Here is a 24,756-nt window from a genome sequence, read left to right on the forward strand (position 1 = left end):
TGTTTCACCTTGGTTTTGGTTCACCTTATGATCTCAGGGTCATGAGATCAAGCCCTTAACCGGGTTCCAAGCTCAGTGCAGAGTCACTTGAGATTTTCCCTCTCTTTCTGCCTCTCCTCACTCCTCTCTCAAATCAATCAATCAATCAATCTTTTAAAAAAGATAAAGAAAAAGAGAGTTGGCCAAGGTCAAATAATTTGGGGGAACTACTGCATGTTATATCCCACTTTTGAAGATTTACAAAATATATTATAGTATATGAACTGTCCTGAGAAGTCCTGTCATAAAGAGATTTTTATTTAACTCAATGTTTCTGAAACTTGCTTGACTCTAGATTTTTTTCCACTAAATATCTTTCAGTATCTGAGGAAATTAGTAATCTTTAACATATGACACATTCCCTTCTAATATAGCCACTACTCAATTTAGAAATAACAAAAAGAACAAATACTAAAATAACCACATCAACTAGAACTATGCCTTAACAATCTACAGAGACTAGTAGTTATTCTTAAGTAACTTTCTTTCATATTCTCCAATTCCATCTGCCAGGGACACAGAACATAATTTCTTCTCAAATGATTCCAAAAACAATGCTTTTATTATATAGCAATACTACATTACAAAAACTTCTAAATGATTCCTAATGTCATGTACGATTCAAACTAGCCTCCCTGACATATCTGTTTTACTCACCGGTATAGCCCCAGAACCTCGGAATAGTGATTACAGCAAAATAGGTGGTCAATGAATCATTGCTCGAAGAATGAATGAAAGAATGGATGAATATCTCCATCACATCCTCCTCTCCACCTGTCTAAATCTTGCCCATACCCCCCCCCTTTTTTTTAAGATTTTATTTATTTATTCATGAGAGATACAGAGAGAGAGAGAGAGAGGCAGAGACACAGGCAGAAGGAGAAGCAGGCTCCATGCAGGAAGCCCGATGTGGAACTTGATCCTGGGACTCCAGGATCACACCCCGGGCTGAAGGCAGAAGCTCCATGGCTGAGCTACACAGGCATCCCTTGCCCATCCTTTCAGGTGTAGATTAAGCACTAACTCCTGGTCTTCTCTCTCAGTAAATGATGAACTCCTTGAAATCCGAGACTATGTTATAAACTACTTTTGTATGTATTAGAATGCCAAAGTAGAACAATAAATATTCAATGAAAAAATTTTATTCATTACATTTCATTAAAAAAAAAATCAGCGTGTAACAAGAATAACTGGAAATTCTTGGAATTTCTAAACCTATACATTACTAAAATCAGTAGTTATAAGGACCAAGTTCTGAATTAAGAAAAAATGTTATCCAAGTTCTAAAGAAACTATTCCCTCTGACTTTAACCTCTTTGACTTCATTTTCTCATTTGGAAAATAGCTCTGTGGTATTTCTCTACAGGTATTGAATGAGCAACAAATACTGCTTGTAAACCCCCTGATAAAGGAAGACTTTATCTCATAGTCCTGGAAGCAATCCTGACGTCTTAAATTATGTAATCCTGGTATTACATTATATTAGTCTGGTTCATATAAAATGTAAGCTACAAAAATACCAAAGCTAAGAAAAAATATTTACTCATGCTTTTACTAAGATGCAGAGAGAGGATGCATGCATTGCCAAAATTCCATAGAACATGCTCAAACTAAAGCAACAATGCCTTAGTTATTAAAGAAGGCAATGGCCTGAAGCAGTACTTAGGAACAAAGATTACTTGGTCCATGCAAGAGTCAATATTTAAGAACACAATGACTAATTCCCACTTCAAGTTCATGAACATATTTCTTTTTAAGAGCTTCTTTTTGGTTAAAATTTTTATTTGTGGTTTCCCTACTTATGATCCATGAACCTAAGAATGAACAAAAACTTGAAACATGAAACTCTCCAGTAGGCCAAAGTGTCAGTATAGACTTAATTCTGATTTTAAAGACTTCTCAACAAGGGTTACACGAAACTTGTACTTTACTTCTCAGTCTCCAAAAACACTCATTTATCAACTTGGCCTAAAGAACCAGACTGAATGTTCTTGAACAACCGTGGAAAATGCATGAATGACACCTCCAGACCATATCAAAACACTTGGGCTCTTAATTTAATTTCAAATTACTTGAATCCCAACTAGTATTATTGTTGCCAATAGAAACTCCATTTATAAATAATCAGCTGTTTTTTTTTTAAATGTTCTAGTTGAGCTTACCCTGAGCTAAAAGTAATCATTAAATTCATTTCCAGCACTACCTGTGTGACCCTTCAGCAAACTGCTCAATTTTCCACACCTCAATTTTCATCTTAGGTTCTCTCAAAGATAAAAACTAGCAACAGTTCTTATTATCGCTTTTTAAAGATTTTATTTATTTGAGAGAGAGAGAGATCACGGGCGGAGTGGGGAGGAGGGGCATGGAGGCAGAGGGAGAAGCTGACTCCACATGGAGCAGGGAGCTCAACTTGGGGCTTAATCCCAGAACCCTGGGATCACATCCTGAGCCAAAGGCAGACACTTAACTGATTGAGCCATCCAGGCTCCTCTCATTTTTGCTAAAGATATGAATGAAAAATATAAGCACGGACTTGAAAAACATTAGGTTAAGTCAAGAAGACATCAATCATACCATAGACAAGGATTATCACAAAACTCCCAAATCCTCTCCCTATAACACCAAACTATCATCAAATATAAGAGGTGAATGTCTTACTGGCCACACCGATATCCTATTGAGGTAATTTAATTCATCTCCTACTTGCAACCAGAAAACTAAGATTTCTACATTCCTGACACTACAGTAGGACATTAGAAGCCTTGTGACCTGCTCCTCCCTTGCGTGTCTGCATGAAAACGAAGTTCCCTAGGGAGAGAATATCCACGAGACAGAGGCTTTTGCCATCTATAGAAAGGATCTCATAGTCACCTCAAAACAAACTTCTCCATTGGCCCCCTTCCCACCTTTCCTCCTAAAAACAACAGACCACATAGGAGATGTGAGATTCTTGCTCTACATGAGACCCTAGGGGACGTGGCTCATTTCCCATAGTTTGACAACATAAAACCTACAATCAGACTCTAAAAAGCTGATTCACTGCTCATGAGGGGCTATGTGTATTGGTGTGTAAATCGGCATGCATTCTGCAAATGGACTTGATTTGTGTTCTAGTTCTGCCACTTTCTGGCTGTATGACCTGGGGCAAATAATTAATCTGCTAACCTTAGTTTACTTCTCTGAGAAATTAGGATGACTATCCACTCTGCAGGGGTACAATAGAGGCAAAATTAGACACCCATCAACGGTCTGGCGAGGCCAACCACACAAACAAGCACGGAAGCTATGCTAACCCCTTTCCTTCTGCATCCGTGGAACAGAGACTGCAAGCATAGCAGATAACCGCAGATATTCTTCATGAGACTGTCAGGTTCCCCAGTGCCAAGGGCACGTCTGATTCATCTTTGGATCTCAGTGACCAGCAGAGGGCCTGGCCCAGAGTAAACACATAATAAGTGCTTTTTAAATGGAGAAAATGAGAATCCTTTGGGTTGGAGGATGTTACGATTATCCTGGCCACAGTCAAAGAAAAATTTGATTTTCAGTTTGGCCAAATGGGTACTTGCTACAAACTATTCTATAGTTCAAAGCAAATAGGCTATTCTGAATTTTAATAATTACATTCTCTAAAATATGAAAACCCAAATGCCCTACAGCTCTCAATTTTAGTTTTGAGAATCCAATTATTCCCTAAACAATGGAGTGGGTAACCACAGAAACTTGTGGAATCTCTTTTCCTAGAAAACATGAAGAACAGGAGAGAAGCCAGTCTGTCTGGAAACTGCCTCAAATTCTATCTCTAAGCAGAGGCTGGATCAGATCAGATGCTCCTAAGAGGATCCTTTAAGACCTACACAACTACGATGTTAAAAGAAATAAACTAAAATAATTCTCTGTAGTTTACACCCAGAAAAGTAAAATAAATACAATTCAACATCTCCTAACGTAGTCATCAGAAATAATTTTACTTGACCTAGTGGTGCTTTTATAAACATATTTTTCTGAAATTGTGCTAAACCATCCCAAGCTATCAATTTAAATATGAGCTTTCTCTAATAAGACAGAATAGAGGTTATTATAACTTAACAACACAAAAACCAAGATTATTATCCTATTGTTCCATTTTTCAATCTACCTGTTTCCATGTAGCCCACATCTACTCATTTCCAAGGCTTTATAAGAAACACTATTTCCCCCAAACATCCGATGCAACTTTCCCATCAATGATTTTCTAGTGCATCTGTTGATCATGTCACACTGTGCAGCTGCTTACTACAAACGGTCTTCTACTTGTATCTTTTGCAAATAATAATTTTTGTTCCCCTAACAAAACATAAGCTCCTTGAGCAAGGTCCAAGTGTACTCCCCTATTGTGTCAATGAGTTCATGACAAAGGCTTACAAATTCTCACTGGCTGATTAATTGATTTACAATGAACAGAGAGGGGCGCCTGGGTGGCTTAGTTGGTTAAGTGTCTGACTCTTGAATTTGGCTCAGGTCATGGCCTCAGGGTCCTGAGATCAAGTCCTGTGTGGGGCTCTGTGCTGGGCAGGAAGCCTGCTTAAAAATCTCTCCCTCTCCCCTTTCTCTCACTTGCATGCACGTGTGCATGCACTCTGTCATTCTCTCTCTCTCAAATACATAAATAAGATAAGATAAGATGAAATAAGGGATCCCTGGGTGGCTCAGCGGTCTAGCGCCTGCCTTTGGCCCAGGGCATGATCCTAGGGTCCTGGGATCGAGTCCTGCATTGGGCTCCCTGCATGGAGCCTGCTTCTCCCTCTGCCTGTGTCTCTGCCTCTCTCTTCTCTCTCTCTCTCTTTCTGTGTCTTTCATGAATAAATAAATAAATTCTTAAAAAATAAAATAAAATAATAAAATGAGATGAAATGAAATGAAATGAGAAATCAAAAGCTATAGAACACTCTCTACACTGAGGACCAATATGAAGCTTTGGCAAAATCTAAATTAAAGTTTTCAGGCTGCTATATATTGACATTTGTCATTTACCTGAAACTAGAATAGTTGGAGGTTAGTGCTTGTAGGGGCTAAAGAGAAAGACCTAGAGTTAACACATTGGTTTAGCTCCTGTCCTGTACGGAACAAGGAAGGGTTCAAGGGTGCCCACTCACAACACTGCTGATGGAGACCATTTTGGGAAGCCCAGCACAATCCCCAGATGACAGAGCTGTGCAAGCTCTGCTCCTATATAGGATCAAAGATTCATTCTGTCAGGCCAAGTAACTAGGGAGTAATAAATAAAAAGGAAAGGAAATTTAGCAAATTAAAATGTTGTAACATTATTTTTTTAAAAAAGCCAAGTTAAACAACTTTTCTCGTTCTTTACAAGAAATATATCTAGAATAAAACTAAGGAGCTCTAGAGTCCAGTCATTACCAGTGCACTCTACATACTTATAAATAGGAATGCAGAACCTCCTGCTCCCTTCTTTACATACGAAAAGGGAACTTCTTGTCTATACTACAAGGCAGGTACTGTTTTAGGAACTGGGAATAGAGCACTTTACCAAACCTACAATTTTAGTAACAATTACATAAAGCCTTAGCTTAGTATTTTACAAAAATAAGAGAACTCCAGGATTGACCAATCTCTTATCTTAGAGGAGAAAACCAAAGTCCAGAAAGGTTACCTAATTTGTCTCAGTTGATTATTGTGGCTATATGGCAACAAAGGCAGGGAATAGAAACCAGATTTCTTATCTCTCCTCTAGTAACAAAATTTACTTACTCTTTAAGCAACTATTTCTGTGTGCTAGCTACACATATGTTAAGTGCCAGGTATACAAATAGGTAAGATACTGACTCTGTTCTTAAAAATTTCAGTTAACTCTAAGATGATGGGATAAGCACCTTAATAGAGGTGGTAACAGAAAAAAGCAAACTCTGTCTCTAATTGTGTAAGACTTCCAATGTTTTATTTATTTATTTTTAAAGATTATTTATCTATTTGAGAGAGAGAGGGTGAGCATGTGTACGTGCAAGGCAGGGGAGGAGCAGAGGGAGAGGGACAAGCAGACTCCATCTGTGCTGAGCTTAGAGCCTCCCATGGGACTCCAGCTCAGAACCCTGAGATCAAGACCTGAGCTGAAATCAAGAGCCAGACACTTACCCGACTGAACCAGCCAGGCACCCAACTTCCAACATTTTAAAAGAAAATAAATGGTTAATCATTTATTTTATCCCCACCATAGTCCTGAGTACAGAGTACAGATCTTATTATTCTTGTTACATAGATGGAGAAATTGAAGTACAAAGAGGATGAGGCAGTTTGTTAAGGTCATCTCTAGCAGCAGCAAAATGCCTAGAAACCAAGTCTGTTTACTCCAAGATAGACATTTTTTTCCCACTAGATAGGAAAGGCAGATGTTCTTTTTATGACCAGTTCCCTTCTGACCAAAAGCACACATTTGCAAGACGGTGTGCAGAACAATCTGTGGCTGTGAAAGTAGACTTAACTGGCCTGTGAGGTCTCATCAGCTAAGTGTAGTTATTCGATGGTTGAGTAACCAGCCAACCAACAAGACATCATTATTACTAGCATTCTTAAAGTGCCCATTATGTATACACAGAATAGATGGGAAAGGTTCTGCCCTCAGGGAGTTAATATTGTAGGGAACAGGGTTATAAACATTTCAACAAAAAGTGACATAATTAAACAAACTACGACTAGAATAACCACTACAAATAATGGCTAATTTAAGACACTAAAGGTTTTGCAGAGCAAATCTAGTAGATGCTTCTAGGAAATATACTCTTTAAGAGTTAAGCAAACAGAAGCCTTGTATACATAATGATACAGACCAATCTTCAGATTATTAAAATAAAAGGCTCTTTCTTACCAAGAATGTTCATCATATTAAAAAAAAAAACTATTAATTCCTTCATTTCGCCTTTCAACTTTACTCAAAATGATTTTATGAATGGAATAATTTATCTCTTTCTAGGAAAGTTACATATTTTGTAACCTTTCCTATTTAAGAAGAATGAATTTATAATGGAGGCTCCCATCAGCATGCCTTTGGCAAAAGGATTAAAGCAGGATGGTTTCATTGTGTTATTCTTTCACCCTCCTTCAGATGTAACCTACATGGAATGAATCTGATGATTTCCTCCTATACACAGTAAAATCTGTATACGCATCCAAGAATACTCACACTATAAAAGTAAAAGGGAAAAAAGTATTTCTTAATTGTCACGTTCAGTTTTAAACATTAATTTTGCTATTAATTATCTCATATTTTATTTATGCCATTATTTATCATGGCCTTATAACATGACCAAACTGTTTTAAACCTTAACACTTTTTAGAATTATTAACAAAGAAAGCCAAGGATAAACAAATATTAGTGATTTCAAATTACTGAGAGAAACAATTTCTTTAGAAACTGGCTAAATAGTAAAAATCATAATCATATCAAAGGAATAATGTTAGTATTATTTTAAAAAAATACAACTTGATTAAAAAAAACAAACAAACAACTCTCCAGTATTTCCTGAAAACACTCAAGGGATTAAAAGAAGCCAATTGCCTTCTTTTAAAATATTTGTTAAATTTCATAAGGTGATAAGCAGCAACTTAAATGGCAATTCAAAACTATCAGTAGATTTCATTAGAATTATCAACAGTGCATCATAAAATTATTTCATGACATTTTCTAATTCCTAAAACTCACTTCCATCACAAGAAAGTATTTTCCCAAGTAACAGCTTAAAATCTAAATTTAAAATGTGATAATCAGCCTTTTTAGGTAGGAGAGGAATAGGACCTTAGTTATCTATAGATCATTCAGAGACAGTACTGGGCCTCATCAGATTCTGAAGAAAGTAATTAAACACGCAGTGACAGTGACATCTAGTGTCAGCACTTGCAAGCCACTAGATGACCATGAAATTCTCCCACATGCTGAAGAAAGAACTATTCAAAACTTGTCTTCTAAAAAAAACCCCAACTAATGGAACTTCTGCATTGTATCTAAAAATGACCCATCATCAAAGTGTTTCAATAAGTTTCCTTCCAGACATTAAAAAGAACTTTAAGAGGAAAACATCTTAAAGGAAAACCATAACACTAAAGACCTAAAAGTAAAAAAGCGTTGTTTATTCCATGTAGCCAACATCTATCTGTAACTGCTCCCCTTGGCTACAGAGTTTATGCAAAAGTAATCTGGGACACATTCTGATAAGTATATTGTAAACATTTAAACTTCCAGATATAAAAGCAAAGATACTACACAAACTAGTACTTGGTTAACAAACACATTAAAAAAAAAAAAGGCAATTTAGGACATTTCAGGAATACCTGAGGATGCAAAGAAAAAAAAGCTTCAGCTGTTGCACTGAGAAACAAGCTCGACATTTCAGCCCTTGCTACCTTGCCGTATTTTTGTTGCTTTAAAAGGTACACTTATTAAACGGTAGGTATTTTTGCCCAATAGCTTACAATTTGGCAGCCTAGATTAATTTACTATAGCATTTTAATAGTTTTATGCTCTAGATAAATCCATAAAAGTAAGCAAATTTCCAAAAATTATTTTTGGCCAGGACAATATTTTGTAAAAAGTAAAGTTAGCAATAGATGAAGCTTACCTATTTTTTTTGGAGAGTTCATCCTTTCCCCTTTTAACTCCAAATATTCTTGTGATCAAGGTACTAAAAAGAAGTGTGGATGAATTTCTCACCTAATGTAAAAATAAATGCACAATAAGGGTTAAGAAATATATATGGCATGAAACCAACATTTACCATGTTCAAACTTCACATTCAAAGTCCTTACCCAATTGGCTAATGTGGGGCTAAAGAAAATATGGTTTGTGTTCATGAAATAATTTTCAAAAACTGTACAGTAGCTGACTCAATGACTTCCTCTTACACTAAACTTTATAATCCAACCACATGCATACAAGAGCTCTTTCCTGTACTCCTAACATTACTACCAATTGTTTTCTTTGTACTTGTATCATCAAATAACACTATTTTTAAATTTAAAAAATTCATTTTCCTATATTATTTCTGACAAGAAATACCCCAGTAAAGAGCTCAGCTCTTTCCATTTATTTTCTGTAATTGTTTACCTATGGGAAATATTTATGATATCTAACTTAATCCACATTAATTAATATGGCCAAGAAAATATTTAATATCCAAAGTATTGTTTATTAACCCCACAATGTAGTAATTTAATAAATTGTCTGTTATAATTGTCTGAGACAACTGGTTAATAAAAGTAAGAGGGAACGATCATTAATAAACACAAATCATTTCTTCAAAATGATAATAATAGAGATACCTATTTCCAAACCAACGTATCAAGATGTTTTGTTGGATCATAAAAACATCTTGAATGCCACAGCATAAAGGGCTTCCTCAATTACCTTGCCAAATCAGAGCAGAGATGTATAAATACGTACTGACTTCCCTATAGGATGTAAGTCACTATGCCAGCCCCACGGAAGATATCTAGCAATAGAAGACACACTTATAGCCAATACGGAACCTGTATCTTAATGAGATAGGTGTCATAATCATATGGTATGTTTAAACAACATAAGAAAAATAATTAAAAGAAACAATGTAAGATTACAAAAGAGCCCTCTGAAACCACTGCAATAAGGGTCACAAATTCAAAGGACCACAGGGACCAGTGAGTGACAGGGGCACCACATGGCTGAGTCTAATGCAGTCACTATTCAGCTTCAGCTGAGCTGCATGAGGGAACATAAGCCCAGTGTTGCCAGATCTGCTTTTTCAAGAGAAGCCAAAAAACCCAATTTTTATGTGAAATCTCACTATTTTGAAATGCTGGCAACAAAATAAAGGGGGGGAAAAAAACCAACATCAACGAGGCCAAATAAAACACAGTTGTAGGCTAGATTTGACCTATCAGCCACCGGTTTGCAACCTCTCCTCTTGAAGCCCAAGACTGACTCAATTCACACATGGTAACTCTGGAAGTGGACAATTCATACCAAAGTGGCATAATTCATACCAATATTGCTACGAAACCCTAAAATTGGACAAATTCACTTATGTTCATTCCACAGTCAACATTAATGAAGCACCTACTATCTGCCCTAATGTCCCCAAACAACAAATCAATCTGTCCTGTTACACTATCAATATGACTCTGCCCTCACTCAGATCTTGATTCTCTCTCACCTGGTCTATTGACTTAGTGCCCAAAAACTCTTGGGTTTACAATGACTTGGTAAAGTCATATGAAACCTTGTCTCCTCTCAGGAATCGCACAAAGACAGAAAAATAGAAGCACAAATTCCAACCTACCCCTAAGCCAAACTTTCTAACAAAGGCTGCCAAGTGCAATCAAGACAAAATAGGAATTCCTGGAGACGAAAGAGGATGACTGCCAAGGAACACCTTAACCAAAACTTAGAGGACTGTCAAAACTTAGAGGACTGTTTTACAAAGTGAATTGGTACCCCCAGAAAAAAAAAAAATCCCTTTGTCTGATTCAATAAGCTGGAGGCAGGAGACAGTCTTTCAGTAATATTTTTTTTTTTTAATTTTTTTTTTTTTTAATTTTTATTTATTTATGATAGTCACAGAGAGAGAAAGAGAGAGAGGCAGAGACATAGGCAGAGGGAGAAGCAGGCTCCATGCACCGGGAGCCCGATGTGGGATTCGATCCCGGGTCTCCAGGATCGCGCCCTGGGCCAAAGGCAGGCGCCAAACCACTGCGCCACCCAGGGATCCCCGTCTTTCAGTAATATTAAGACGGATCTGAGGGTTCCAACAGTACTAGCCTGAAAAATTCAGTACCAAGTTCCCTTATTAGGAGCCATAATCATCATCATCGATTCCAGTAGGTGTAGCAAAACAGTGATATTCTACCATTAATTAGATAAAATTTTAAGAAAAATAAAGTTTTCCCTTATCAGCTCTTTGGTTACCCCCGTTACTTGATTACTAAAGAATTATTTCCATAAATTTACCAGTTTGCAGAATAACGAGTTCATGACAAAGCAACCGCCAAGGGCCAACAAATAATGATTTTTAAAAAAGATTTTATTTATTTATTCATGAGAGAAAGAGGCAGAGACATAAGCAGAGGGAGAAGCAGGCTCCATGTAGGGAGCCCAGTGTGGGACTCCATCCCAGGTCTCCAGGATCACACCCTGGGCTGAAGGTGGCGCTAAACCACTGGGCCACCCGAGCTGCCCCCAAATAATGATTTTTAAGGCATTGAAAAGATAATTTTCCTTTTATTGAGATAAAATTCACATACCATAAAATTCACCATATTAAAGGGTACTATTCAGTGGTTTTTTATTACATTCACAACGTAGTATTTTCATCACTCCAAAATGAAACGCTATACACATTACCAGTCATTACGCATCTGCCCACACCAGGCCAAGCACTAATCTACTTTCATTTCTATGGACTTGCCTATTTGGACATCTCATATTTGTGGGATCATGCAATAGGCAGCCTTTTCATCTGGCTTCTTTCACTTAGCTATTCTCACGGTTCACCCATGCTATACCATGTTTCAGTATGACATTCTTTTTCATGGTCAAATATGCCATTGCATGGATATACCACATTTTAAAAATCCACTCATCATCTGATGGACATCTGGGTTATTTCCATTTGGGGCTAGTATGGATAACGATGCTATGAACACTCCTATACAAGTTTTTGTGTGAACATGTTTTCATTTCTTTTGGGTACATAGGTACAAATAGTACTGCTGGGTCATATAGTAATGATAGAGTAGGCAGTCAGACATGAGTTAAAGGCAATGGCAGTGATAAATACGTGATGTATTAGAAGCCTGGGGCATAGCATCCTGATTTTGTGGCTTTTAACATCCTGGCCTTATGGCTTCCAACGCCCCCGGGGCTGACAGACCAAGAGCCACAGGCGCAGAATATGCACTCTCCTTTCCAATCTCTGCCCCCAAGGTATAGCTTCATTATAATATATTTACATTGTGGTTTCTTCAACCTACCCCTAACTCATCCCCATAGCAGAAGATGGCCATGACAGTTCCATCAAGAGTATCTTAGATGACTGGAAACAACCTCAGTCAGAGACTGCTCTAGCTATGACCTACAACATATGCAAACATAAAAAGAAAAGATACCCTTAACTCCTGTACAGTGGCCACTTTTGGGCCTGCCCACTCTCCCACCTTGAGAGTATAATGTCCTTAATAAGCTGCTTTGTGCTTGCTACTTTCCTTCTGGCTGTCTTGATTTGAGTGCGGATCCTCACGTAAATCGTTCATGGGAAATCCAAGAAACAAAACCTCCATTCACACAATGCAGATGTCCCTACTGGTAACAGTAACTGTACATCAACCTTTTGAGGACCTGCCACAGTGGTTGGTATCATTTTACATTTGTGCCAGCAATGTATGAGGGTTCTGATTTCACCAAGTCTCCAAATGCTCCCCAACAATTGTTATCGTACATCTTTTTGATTTGAACTATTCTAAATGGTTGTGAAATGGTATCTCATTGTGATTTTGATGTGCGTTTCCCTACTGAGTAATGATTTGAGTATTTTTGTTTCCCTACTGTGTAATGATGTTGAGTATTTTTTCATGTGCTTATTGTACATTTACATATCTTTTCTGGATAAATTTCAAGTTATTTGCCTATTTTTTAACCAGGTTGCCATAATTTTTCTCACAGAGTTTTAAGAGTTTTTTTTCTTAAAGATGTTATTTATTTATTCATGAGAGACACAGATATATATATATATGTGTATATATATATATATATATATATATATATAGAGAGAGAGAGAGAGAGAGAGAGAGAGAGAGAGAAACAGAGGGAGAAGCAGGCTTCACACAGGGAGCCCGATGTGGGACTCGATCCTGGGACTCCAGGATCACACCCTGGGCTGAAGGCAGGTGCCAAACCACTGAGCCACCCAGGGATCCCCTTAAGAGTTCTTTATATATTCTGGGGCACTAGGGGGGCTCATTTGGTTGGGTATCCAACTCTTGATCTTGATCAGGTACTGATCTCAGCATCCTGAGTTCAAGCCCCATGATAGGCTCCATGCTGGGTATGGATCCTACTTTAAAAAAAGTTCTTTATATATTTTATATATTAACCAAATATCAGATATATGATTTACAAATATTTTATCCATTCTGTCTTTTGTGTTTTCATTTTCTTGATGTATTCTTTGAAACATAAACATTTTAAATTTTTATCAAGTCTAATTTATCATTTTTCTTTTGCTGCTTGTGCTTTAGGTGTCATATCTTAGAAACTGTTACCTAACCCAAGGTTACAAAGATTGGCAGTTAATATTTTCTTCTAAAAGTCTTACCATTTTAGCTTTTTACATTTAGGAGTTTGACTCATTTTGAGTTAATTTTTTAATATGGCATAAGATAAGAAGCAAATTCATTCTTTTTCATGTGTATATCCAGTTGCCCCAGTATCATTTGCTGAACAGACTATTCTTTCCCTCACTGAATTATCTTTTTTTACTAAATGTTAGGTTTTATTTCTAGACACTTAATTCTATTCCATTGATTTATAAATGTCTATCCTTATGCCAATATCATGCTATCTTGATTACTGTCGCCTTTGTCATAAGTTTTGAAATTTGAGCATGTGAGTCCTCTTTTTTTCTCAAGATTTTTTTGGCTAGTCTGAGTCCCTTGCTTTTCATCTGAATTTTAAAATCACTTTGTCATTTTCTGCAAAAAAATTCAGATGAGATTTAAATAGAGACTACATTGAATCTGTAGATCAATTTGGGGAGTATTGCTATCCAATTCATGAACATGAAATATCTTTCCACTTATTTGAGCCTTCAATTTCTTTCAAAAATGTTCTGTAATTTTCAGTGTACAAGTCTTAACATTTCTTTTGTTAAATGTATTTAACAAAATACAAGTATTTTATTCCCTTTGATGGTATTATTAATGTGAGTGTGTGTGTGTGTTTATTCCTCAGGACTTTCGATACAGAAGACTATCACTGAAAAATAGGTAAGTTTTGCATCTTCCTTTCCAATTTGGCTGATTTTTTTTTTTAAGATTTTATTTATTTACTCATGAGAGACACAGAGAGAGACAGAGACACAGGCAGAGGGAGAAGGGAGAAGCAGGCTCCCTGCAAGGAGCCTGATGTGGGAATTGATCCCAGATCCCGGAATCATGCCCTGGGCTAAAGGCAGACGCTCAACCACTGAGCTACCCAGACATTCCAATTTGGCTGATTTTTATTTCTTATTCTTGCCTAATTGCCCTACCTACAACTTTTAGTACAATGTTGAATAGATATGGTTAAGAGTTGATATCCTTGTCCTATTTCTGATCTTAGGAGGAAAACTTTCAGTCTTTCACTACTGAGTATGTTATTAGCTACAGGTTTTCCATTGGTACCCTTTGTCAGGTTGAAAAAGTCCCCTTCCATTCCTAGTTAATTGTTATTTATAACATGAAATGGTGTTTGGATTTCTGCACCTGTTTAGATGATCATATGGTTTCATCCTTCAGTCTATTCCTATGGTACATTATATTGATTTTCATAAGTTGAAATATAAACTATATTTTTAAATGTGTAGAAGTTATATAGCATAACATTAGAAACATTAATGTAAATACAGAGCAAATAACTAGCATGGAAGACACTACTTGTTACTTAAGATAGAAGAGCATCCCTGTTTTTTGGTGCAGGAGTATAAATGCTTCCAGGACATCTGGTTAAGGTACTCCTTTTTTTTTTTTTTTTTAAGGTACTCCTTTTTATTTTCATCCATATTTTCTGTCCCAATCCACTACAAAGCTAATTAAAGAAGGAAATTATGTAGAAGTACAATTGAGAGAGAGGTTAAGACTGGCTGACAAACTGCATTACCAACTCCTAAATCATTCATAGTAGATGCTAATATGAATCTTTGATATCATATCAATGTAGGTAATGAAAAAGGTCATTATCAGTACTAATATACTTTGAAAAACTCTTCATAGTAACAACAATGAAAACATGTCCTGTTTGGGAAGGATGGATCAAGGAGAATACAAGTAAAAAGGAGAAACAATAGAAAAAAGTAGTAGTAAAAAATGGAGAGAATAGAATGGCTGCCAAATAACTTCAGCTATAATCAATCCTTATCATAAGAAAAATACCAGAAAACAGTCCTGTTTTCTTACTTCTTTCTCCATCAGGCCCCCAACATATGGTTGATAAGGACCTGATATTCAGCTACAAATTAACAATTACTATCAATTCTTCCTTTCTATTCACTAAGTACATAAACATTTTCTTTCCTTTCAAGCATGAAAAAGCTAACCATATAGACTTGTATAAAATATGGAAGGATTTGATAAAGGAAAAGAAAATTAGGTTTCACAAAGCAATATGTGTGTGTGTGTGTGTAGAAGTGTGTATGCTTGTGTGTATGTATATGTGCACATAACACATTTTTCTTACATGTATATGGCTTTTCTAACATAAATGCTCCCTTGACAAATAGTTTTATTTTTTTTTTTATTTTTTTAAGTTTTTTTTTTTAATTAATTATTTATTTATTTATGATAGTCACACAGAGAGAGAGAGAGAGGCAGAGACACAGGCAGAGGGAGAAGCAGGCTCCATGCACCGGGAGCCTGATGTGGGATTCGATCCCGGGTCTCCAGGATCGCGCCCTGGGCCAAAGGCAGGCGCTAAACCTCTGCGCCACCCAGGGATCCCCCAAATAGTTTTAAAATATAAATGCAAGGATGCCTGGGTGGCTTAGCGGTTGGCTCAGCGGTTGGGCTGCCTTCAAGCTCAGGTCATGATCCTGGGATCCGGGATTAAGTCCTACATCGGGCTCCTGTGAAAAGCCTGCTCCCTCTGCCTATGTCTCTGCCTCTCTATATATATCTCTTGTGAATAAATAGATAAATCTTTAAAAAAAAATAAATAAATAAATAAAATAAAATAAAATAAAAATGCAGACAGAAACTATCATGTGCAATCACTATGTGGTACAGTCATTTATACATCATACACCTTTACCCTTAACAGATTGTCACATCCCTAAGAATGGGATCTGCATGTAATATAAAATATTTTGTCTAGTGTACATGGTGCCAGTTTATAATAGAAAAAAATACTTTCTGAAAAAACTAAATGGGATTTGGATTTTAATTTGCCTTTCATCACTTCTTAGCCATGTGACCATGAAAAAGACACTTAAAAATTTAGGTCATAAATCCCTCATCTGTAATCCAGTAAAGCTGTACCGAGATTCTGGGCCTAAGATTAAGGGGAGAGCCAGCCATGTCTGGAGTTTGTGGTAATCTCCTTCCAAAATAGGCAAAGAGAGAGACAGAGTTTCAATACACCACCTATGCATGATTTCTTTTTTAAAGTACCTTTCCTGTGAGTAAAGCTCCATGCCAAGGCATGTAATGTAATGTAATGGCTAGGTTTAAGTACCACACAGCCTTCCACCTGGAAGCCTTGTAGCAAACTCACAACTACCAGAGACTCTGAACATGCTCATACCAACAGAGCACAGAGTATATACGTGGCAGTGCCACTGGAAATATCTGAAAGGCTCCTTTTCCTCCTCTGAAACCCACTGCATATTGCAGACCAGAGGTGGCCTGAGGGAAACAACTAATGATAAACCAGATAGAACTATAAGACCAGTGTGGGTCTTAGTAGGATGCTACAATGGTACACTCAGTAGAGTTTCTAGGCAAGCTGGGAAGATGAGTTACCTGACCTGCAATGAGGATGCAGGAAAAGATCAGGTTTTCCAGTCACTGAACAAAAAAAAAAAAAAAAGGGACTGCCCAGAAATGTCTCAGTTTCCATACATGTACCTGTAAGTTACTCTTACCTAAATTTTTAATAAAGATTTTATTTGAGAGACAGCATGAGCAGCGGAAGTGGCATGGTGGGTGGCAGGAGGTGGAGAGAGGCAGAGGGAGAGGGAGAAGAGGCTCCCTGCCCAGAAGGCTGGCTCTAGGAATCCAAGGATCATGACTTGAGCCCAAGGTAGACACTTAACCAACTGAGTCACCCAGGCTCTTTAACTTGACTAGCTTCATCTCTAAAATACATGTCAAAAATCATCACATGTCACCATTTTTACTAATATTTTTCCATTCTGAGCCATCATCACCTCTTGGCAGAACTATTACAATAGCTTCCTGATTAGTTTTCCTCCTTCCCTCTTGCCACCTTTCAACTGAGTCTTTTTAACTACATCAATCAGATTCCAGCACTCTCCTATTGAGAAGCTCTCTCATAAAGGTGGGAGCAGTGGGAGCCACAGTTCCAAAGCCCAGGTCTGTCCCAACTAAATCTATGGAGGTTGTGACTCATCCAGCCATTTCCAGACTCAGACGAGACGCTACCACAGGGCATGGGAACTGCCTTCTCTTGCAGCTGCCCGAGGGTTGTGCCAGCACCTGTCTGAGTTGTGCCTTAGCACCTAGATTATACTTCCAGCTCTGCTTCCTAAGGAAAAGAACCCAAACCCTACAAGGTAGGTAAAATACACCTTTTTTGTATTCCTACAACACCAAAAACTTTCCCCTATAATAGCACAGATTCTGGAGTCAGACAGATAATAGTTGTGTGTCCTTACACAAAGTTATTTTGCCTCTCTGAGCCTGTGCCTAATGCCTAATATGTTTACAATACCTTTCCCCTATATTTTAAAAATGTCCAACAAGTGGCAAAGATCAAAAAATCTGTTGGTCTTAATACAAAAGACTGAGGAATCTGTAAAAATAAAATTATATACGAATGCTTGTTGGAAAATGTCCCTTTACTGCAAAATTTAAATTAATTTTACTTGTGTTTTGTTATTTTTTTTCCTCTCCACCAGGGGAAAACAGTTAAGTCAGAAGTACAGATGTAGTGATCTTTAGGCACAAAATACATTCCTGAGAAGATACACACAAATTACATTTCTATAAATTAAAACACATTTCACCTGCATTCAAGAAAAATCAATTCTTGAAATGACCTCAACAGAGAATCCTGTGGTAACCTGCTTTAAACTGTTGTAAATTTTAATCGTTTTAAAATGAAGCCCTCTTCACATTCATTGGTTATGTTTACTTATAATTTTGGAATATATTAAAGTTTTTATCAGAAAAAAATGTAACAATCGATATATTAAAGTCATAGATTGATCATTAGGGCTATGGTGTTGACTTCCTCTAGTACAGCTGAGGAAATAAACAGAACCAAGAAGATTCCTTCATAACCAGGGTTAGTAAGGGAGATTCCCAAAAATAAAACTACACATGAGCACATACACATATTTACACAGTCTTTTGTGGATATATGTGTGTATCTGAGTACTACAAACATATAAAACCCACATTTAAAAAAAGGCAGAAAATTAATAATGACTATATATGTATGGTAGTTAAACAGGGAACTTTCACTTTTAATGCTTTTCTTTATTTTCAAAATTTCTCTGGTACATGTGTTACTGTTTTAAAGGTCCCCAAAAAAAGACTTTTAAAAAAATGAGCCACTCATTTTTGATACTTTCAGTTTTATTAAAAGGTTGGAAAAGTCACCAGGTTTCATTCTCTGAAAGATTTCTTTGTTCATCTTGAATTTATGACTTAAAGAAAACAATATTGATATTTCTGGCAATCAGTTTTACGATCTCTAGTTTTCCGGATGGTCAAGCCACATTCCTACCTCTATGACTCTACTAAAGGTACACAGGTATTGCTCTCTGCTTCCTGAAAATGCAAAAGGTAAACACTGTGTCCTTGGGAGTAGTTAGGCAATGCTCCTAGACAGGATTTTAGACATTTGTCTTTCTTACAGGAAGACGCCCAATTTTCCAGGCAGAAGTTGGCAACCTTGAGGATTCCTCTTCACATTAGGAGTCTGACTCCTAATATACTATACTATGACATACTGACTCTCAGAGGCTTATGCCTATACTTTGCCCATACTACAATATACTGACTCTCAGAGGCTTATCTTATAGTTATAAAATGGTTTGTGTGGATCACTGACCGGAACACCTGCCTTTCTAGCAAATTCTCCATTTTGCAAGTAACATATTAAGGTCTAGCTTCTTTCCTCTTCTCCCTTTGACAGTCTTTTTTTTTTTTTTTAAAGCCACATGTCAAGTACTCACAAACCACAGGTTAGTCTCCTTTATTCTGGAAGGAAGACAATAAAATCATGGGATTTCTCCTAAGAGTCTTGAAAGTTGACCTTCTTAAACCCAACAGCTACTATCCTGGGTATTGTCCGCTATCTTTAGAGTTCTGAGTCCAAAACAGTGATCATATTGCAAAAACAAAAACAAAAACAAAAAACAAAAAACAAAAACAAAAAAGTGACTCAATATTTAACCTCTTCCATTTTGATACTTTGTGTTTGTTTGTTTGTTTCTAACCCTTTAATAGAGTATATTTACAACACTTACTCAACACAGATACCCAGAGCCCACAGCATCCAAAAGAAAAACTCATTAAGATACTAAGAGTTGTTCTACTTCTAGCTCAACATCATTAGCCACCAGGGAAATATAAATCAAAACCAGAATGAGATAGCATTTCACACCCATTAGGTTGGCTATTATCAAAACAACAACAACAACAACAACAAAACAGAACAGAAAATAGTAAGTGTTGGCGAGGGTGTAAAGAAAATAGAACTCTTGTATATTGCTGATGGAAGTATAAAATGGTACTGCCACTGTGGAATACAGTTTGGCTGTTTCTCAAAAAGTTAAACACAGAATTATCATATGATATACACAAAAGAATTAGAATCAGAAACTTAGTACTTATACACCAATGTTTGTTGTAGCATATTCACAATAGCCAAAAAGAAAGAATCTAAATGTCTATCAACAAATGAATGCATAAACAAAATGTCACATATATGCACAATGGAACATCATTCAGCCTTAAAAAGGAATGAAATTATGACACACACTATGTTAAAAACACTATTCTAGGTGAAACAATCCAGATACAAAAGGACAAACATTCTATGATTTCACTTATATGAGGTACTTAACAATAGGCAAATTCACGGAGCCTGGAAAGTAGAAGAGAGGTTACTAGGGAAGGGGGAAGAGGGAGAAGAGAAACTGTTCAATAGATACAGAACTCCTGTTTAGGATGATGAAAATGCTCTAAAAAACAGCAGGAATGAGTGCACAACACTGCAAATGTACTTTATGCCACTGAACTGTACATTTTAAAATGGTACATTTTGAAAAAGAAACAAATGACAGTTTAAACAAAAATAACAACCATGTAGTATAGGTTTGTAACACACATAAAAGTGAAATGTGTAATAAAAGCACAAAGATTAGGAGAAGAGAAATCGAAGTATTATATTTTTAGGTTCTTATAAAGTCTTAAACTTCAATTGAAGTGATAAATACCACTTAAGGGTTGACTGTGAGGCTAAAGATATATGCTAAAATCCCTAATGCAATCATTTAAATAGGAAAACAAAGAGTTACAGCTAAAAACCCAAGAAAGGAGATAAAAAGTAGTTTATTAAAACCTACTTAGAACTATAATTAGGTGAATGAAAATAAATGGCAAAAGCACTTACTGCCCAGACTGGTGATGTAAAGCCTAGAATTGCAGCCTTAGCTCCATCAGCAACATACGGAATAATATTTTCTCCCAGACGTGTATCTCTGAACAAGGCTCTAAGAATATTTAAAGCATGAACCTAGAATAAAAATCTGAAAATTACTTTTGGGTTGAAGACCATGGTAATTCTAGATCTGTACATATCCAATAATTTAACCTCAAAATTAAAAAAAAAATTACTGAATTACAAGAATAGGTAATCCACAGAAAAAATAGCACATTTTTAAAAAGATTTATTTATTTATTCATGAGAGACAGAGAGAGAGAGAGAGAGAGAGAGAGAGAGAGACACAAGCAGAGGGAGAAGCAGGAGCCCTCTGGGGGACTTGATCCTGGATCCTAGTGTCATGCCCTGAGTCAAAGGCATCTGCTCAACTGCTGTGCCACCCAGGCATTCCTAAAATAGCATATTTTAATAAAACAACTATTATCTGATAAATCAATTTTTTTAAAAGTAAGATTTGAACAATGCAATAAAAAAAAGCTTGGTCCAATGGACGTATGCAAAATCCTCTACCTAACAAATAGAGACAATGTGCTGTTTTCAAGTACACATTAAACATCTATTTTTTAAAATGACTTAAATCTATCTACAAATAAAACCTCAACAAATACCACATAATTAAAATCTTACAGATTATGCTCTGATTATAGTATAATTAAATTAGAAACTGATTTCTTTAAATACCATTAAAACTGACACTTTTAAAATATACTGGTCAAAGGAAAAAAATTGTTTATATTTAGAGGTGAATAACAACCAAGATGCTACACATGAACATTTGTGAGATACACTGTAAGTAGAACTTAAAAGAAATGCATATCCTACATGTTTCTATTTTTTAAAAAGACTAAAAATAAATATGCTAAGTGTCCAATTAAGATGATAGAGAAAACAATACATTCAAAACAGAGAGAAAATTTAAAAGAGCAGAAAATTTGAAAAAAGCAACAACATAAGCAAGATCATTAACAAAACCCAAAGCTTATACTTTAAAATAAAAACAAACCTCTGACTAACCAAGAAGAAAGAAGAAAATAAGCAGTATCATGGGAATACCAAATGACATGACTACAGATATACCAGAGAATAAAGCAAAACTACTATAATACTACCCTAAATCAGTTTGAAGAATTAAGTCAAAATGAAAAATTTCCCAGAAAACAGAATTTATCAAAACAAATTCAAGGAGAAGTTTAAAAATTAGATAGAGGCTATCATTACATAAAGGAAATCAATAGATAAAAATCCTACCCAGACACCAAAAACAGAAAAACAAACCCAACCTATTAATTACCAAAAAAACAACACCCATGTCATTTTATGTATAAGTTCTGCCAAATATTCAAAGAATACATAATCCCAATTTATATAAACTACTAGAAGAAAAGACTCCCAAATTTATTTTATCAGCCCAAAAATAAAGTAAGGACAACCACTTTGGGAAAACGGTAATATCTACTAAAGCTAATATACAACATACCAAATAACCGCTCCTAGGTATCTACTGAAAAGAAAGGTACATGTATGTTTACCATTAGGTATGTACAAGAATGTTCTTAAAAGTCCTGGATTAATAATCCAGATTAAAAAAACTACACAAATGTTCGTCAACAGAAGAATGAAGAAGTTATATAATATTATATAGCAATGAAAATGAATAAATTACAACTTGGATAGAAACCATAAACATAACATTGGTCAAAAGAAGCCATATCAAAAAAGTATATAATGGTTTCATTTATTTAAAATTTTTAAAAAACAGGTAAAACTAAAACTAAGGTGTTAAAGTTAGAATAGTGGTTACCCTTGGGGAAAAGGTACTGATGAGAAGGGAACATGAGGAAAGTCATCTTTCCCAAACAAATCAATAAATTTAAATTCCAACCAAAATTCTAAAAGGGGTTGAACTTACCAAGTTGATTCTATACTTATATGGAAGTGCAGTTGAACAAATATAGCCAAATCAATTCCAAAGGGAAAAAAGGGAGATTCATACTACCAGATATCAAAACTTATTAAAAAGACAGTAATTAAAATAATGATATTGGCTCAGGGACAGATAGACTAATAGACCAATAAAATACAGCACACAGATATGCCTATCAAAAAAAAAAAACAGTACATGAAAGATAGAACAGTGTTATAAATTAAGGGGAAAGGATATACTGTATCAAAAATGCTTGTATATTAATTAAGTAGAAAATAATAAAATTATTTTCTTATGCACAAACAAAAACAAATTACAGGTCGTATAAAGACAGAAATGTGAGAAGTAAAACTCTAAAACTTTAAAAAGAAATAAAAAAATATCATTCTGACTCTGGGGTATTTATTAATCAAGACCCAAATGCACAAGCCATAAAAGAAAAAGCTGACATGTTCCATTTCGTTAAAATTTGAAACTGAATGAGAAGTCATCAGAGAGGGAGAAAAACCTTGAGAGACTCTTAGTTAACTATAAGAAACAAACTGAGGGTTGCTGCATGGGAGGTAAATAGGAGAATGAGATAACTGGGTGATAGGTATTAAGGAGGGCACATGATGTGATGAACAATGGATGTTATACATAACTGATAAATCACTGAAAACTACATTTGAATACTATAAATAGGATGTACTATAAACTGAATTTAAATAAAAAATAATAATAATAAAATTTAAAACTTTCATGCAATAATAGACAGCATAAGCAAAGTGAAAGAAGTCACAGATTGGGAGAAGGTATGTGTAACTCAAATAACCAGAAAGGAATACAGTTATCAGGAAAATCATTTTTTTAAAGATTTATTTATTTATTTATTTGAAAGAGAGAGAGAGAGAGCAGGAGCAGGGATCAAAGGATAGTGGGTGTTGAGAAGGAGAAGCAGTCGCTCCGCTGACCCATGCAGGGCTTGATCCCAGGACCCTGAGATCATGACCTTAGCTGAAAGCAGACACTAAACCAACTGAACTACCCAGGGGCCCCAGGAAAATCATTTTAAAACAGAAAAAACCCAACTCCTACAAGACAAAGACAAATAACCAGTTTAAGGTAGCCAAATTAAATGGGCAATTCACAGAAGTAATCCAGAAAACTAATTAATACAGGAAAAGATGTTAAAGCTAGCCAGGTATCAGAGAAATGTGAAATAAAACTGGGAAGCACCATTTCACATGAAGCAGAATCCAGGCAGAAATTATGTACAGTGTAACACCATTCAGAAATTATAATAAATTTGGAATGCCTGGGTGGCTCAATCAATTAAGTGTCTGACTCTTGGTTTTGGTTCAGGTCATAATCTCTCAAACACGGGATCAGGCCCCTTGACAGGCTCCATGCTCAACAGGGAGTTTGCTTCAGATTCTCAATCCCTCTCCCTCTCCTATGCCCCTCCCTCACCCATGTTCTCTCTAAAATCAATCGATCTTAAAAAAAAAAATTACAATGAACTTATGGACTTACAGCTCATTCATTGAAAAATAATGTTCATTGTAAACACCCCAACTATAAAAAGATGTACGGATGATACCATTTATGTTTTTTTTTTAAAAAAAAAAGGGTCATAAAAGAATGCAAAATGGAAAAACTTGGCTTAGTGATTACAGCTGAGGGGGAAGAAAGGGGCACAAATTGTGGAGGACCCCACAGCACATATGATTCTATGTGTAATGTTTTACTTCTTTAGCTTGGAAGTGGTTTTATAGATGTTCACTGTTCACTGTACATTTTTATATGCTGAAATGTTTCACAGATACCTAATAAAAATAATAAGAAATACAACACAAAAGGGGAGAAGGAAAGCAAGTTATCAACTAATGCCTAGAAGGCTGGTCAGGGATGAAATTTTAAAATCTTACCAACTTAATAAAAATGACCACTAAAATGCCATGAATGATCTTGAAGCAGGGTAGGACAATAATCATCCAACACTCTTTAAAATCAAATTCCAAGGATCCCTGGGTGGCACAGTGGTTTAGCGCCTGCCTTTGGCCCAGGGCACGATCCTGGAGACCCGGGATCGAGTCCCATGTCGGGCTCCCAGTGCATGGAGCCTGCTTCTCCCTCTGCCTATGTCTCTGCCTCTCTCTCTCTCTCTGTGTGTGTGACTATCATAAAT

At 36.1% G+C, this 24,756-nt stretch overlaps 1 protein-coding gene and 1 long non-coding RNA gene across 10 annotated transcripts in view; one reads left to right on the forward strand and one right to left on the reverse strand.

Moving 5' to 3' along the window:
* Positions 1 to 24,756, reverse strand: part of THADA (THADA armadillo repeat containing) — a 327,892-nt gene that overhangs the window by 220,961 nt on the left and 82,175 nt on the right. For all 5 annotated transcript variants that reach the window (XM_055328918.1, XM_055328919.1, XM_055328920.1 and 2 more), the window contains exons 26-27: positions 20,612 to 20,734; positions 8,646 to 8,737 (exon numbers count right to left, since the gene is read on the reverse strand). In XM_055328918.1, the coding sequence (XP_055184893.1) occupies positions 8,646 to 8,737; positions 20,612 to 20,734 (215 nt within the window). The remainder of the gene's footprint in view (positions 1 to 8,645; positions 8,738 to 20,611; positions 20,735 to 24,756) is intronic.
* The window catches only part of LOC129511836 (uncharacterized), a 132,213-nt gene that overhangs the window by 2,878 nt on the left and 104,579 nt on the right, over positions 1 to 24,756 (forward strand). For 4 of the 5 annotated variants that reach the window (XR_008664921.1, XR_008664919.1, XR_008664920.1 and 1 more), the window contains exon 3: positions 14,006 to 14,040. This is a non-coding gene — a long non-coding RNA (uncharacterized LOC129511836). Of the gene's footprint in view, positions 1 to 14,005; positions 14,041 to 17,440; positions 17,541 to 24,756 lie in introns of all 5 variants that reach the window. The other variant, XR_008664918.1, reaches the window with a different exon arrangement.

This window comes from Nyctereutes procyonoides, unplaced genomic scaffold, assembly GCF_905146905.1.
Source record: "Nyctereutes procyonoides isolate TBG_1078 unplaced genomic scaffold, NYPRO_anot_genome, whole genome shotgun sequence".
Classification (NCBI taxonomy): Eukaryota; Metazoa; Chordata; class Mammalia; order Carnivora; family Canidae; genus Nyctereutes; species Nyctereutes procyonoides.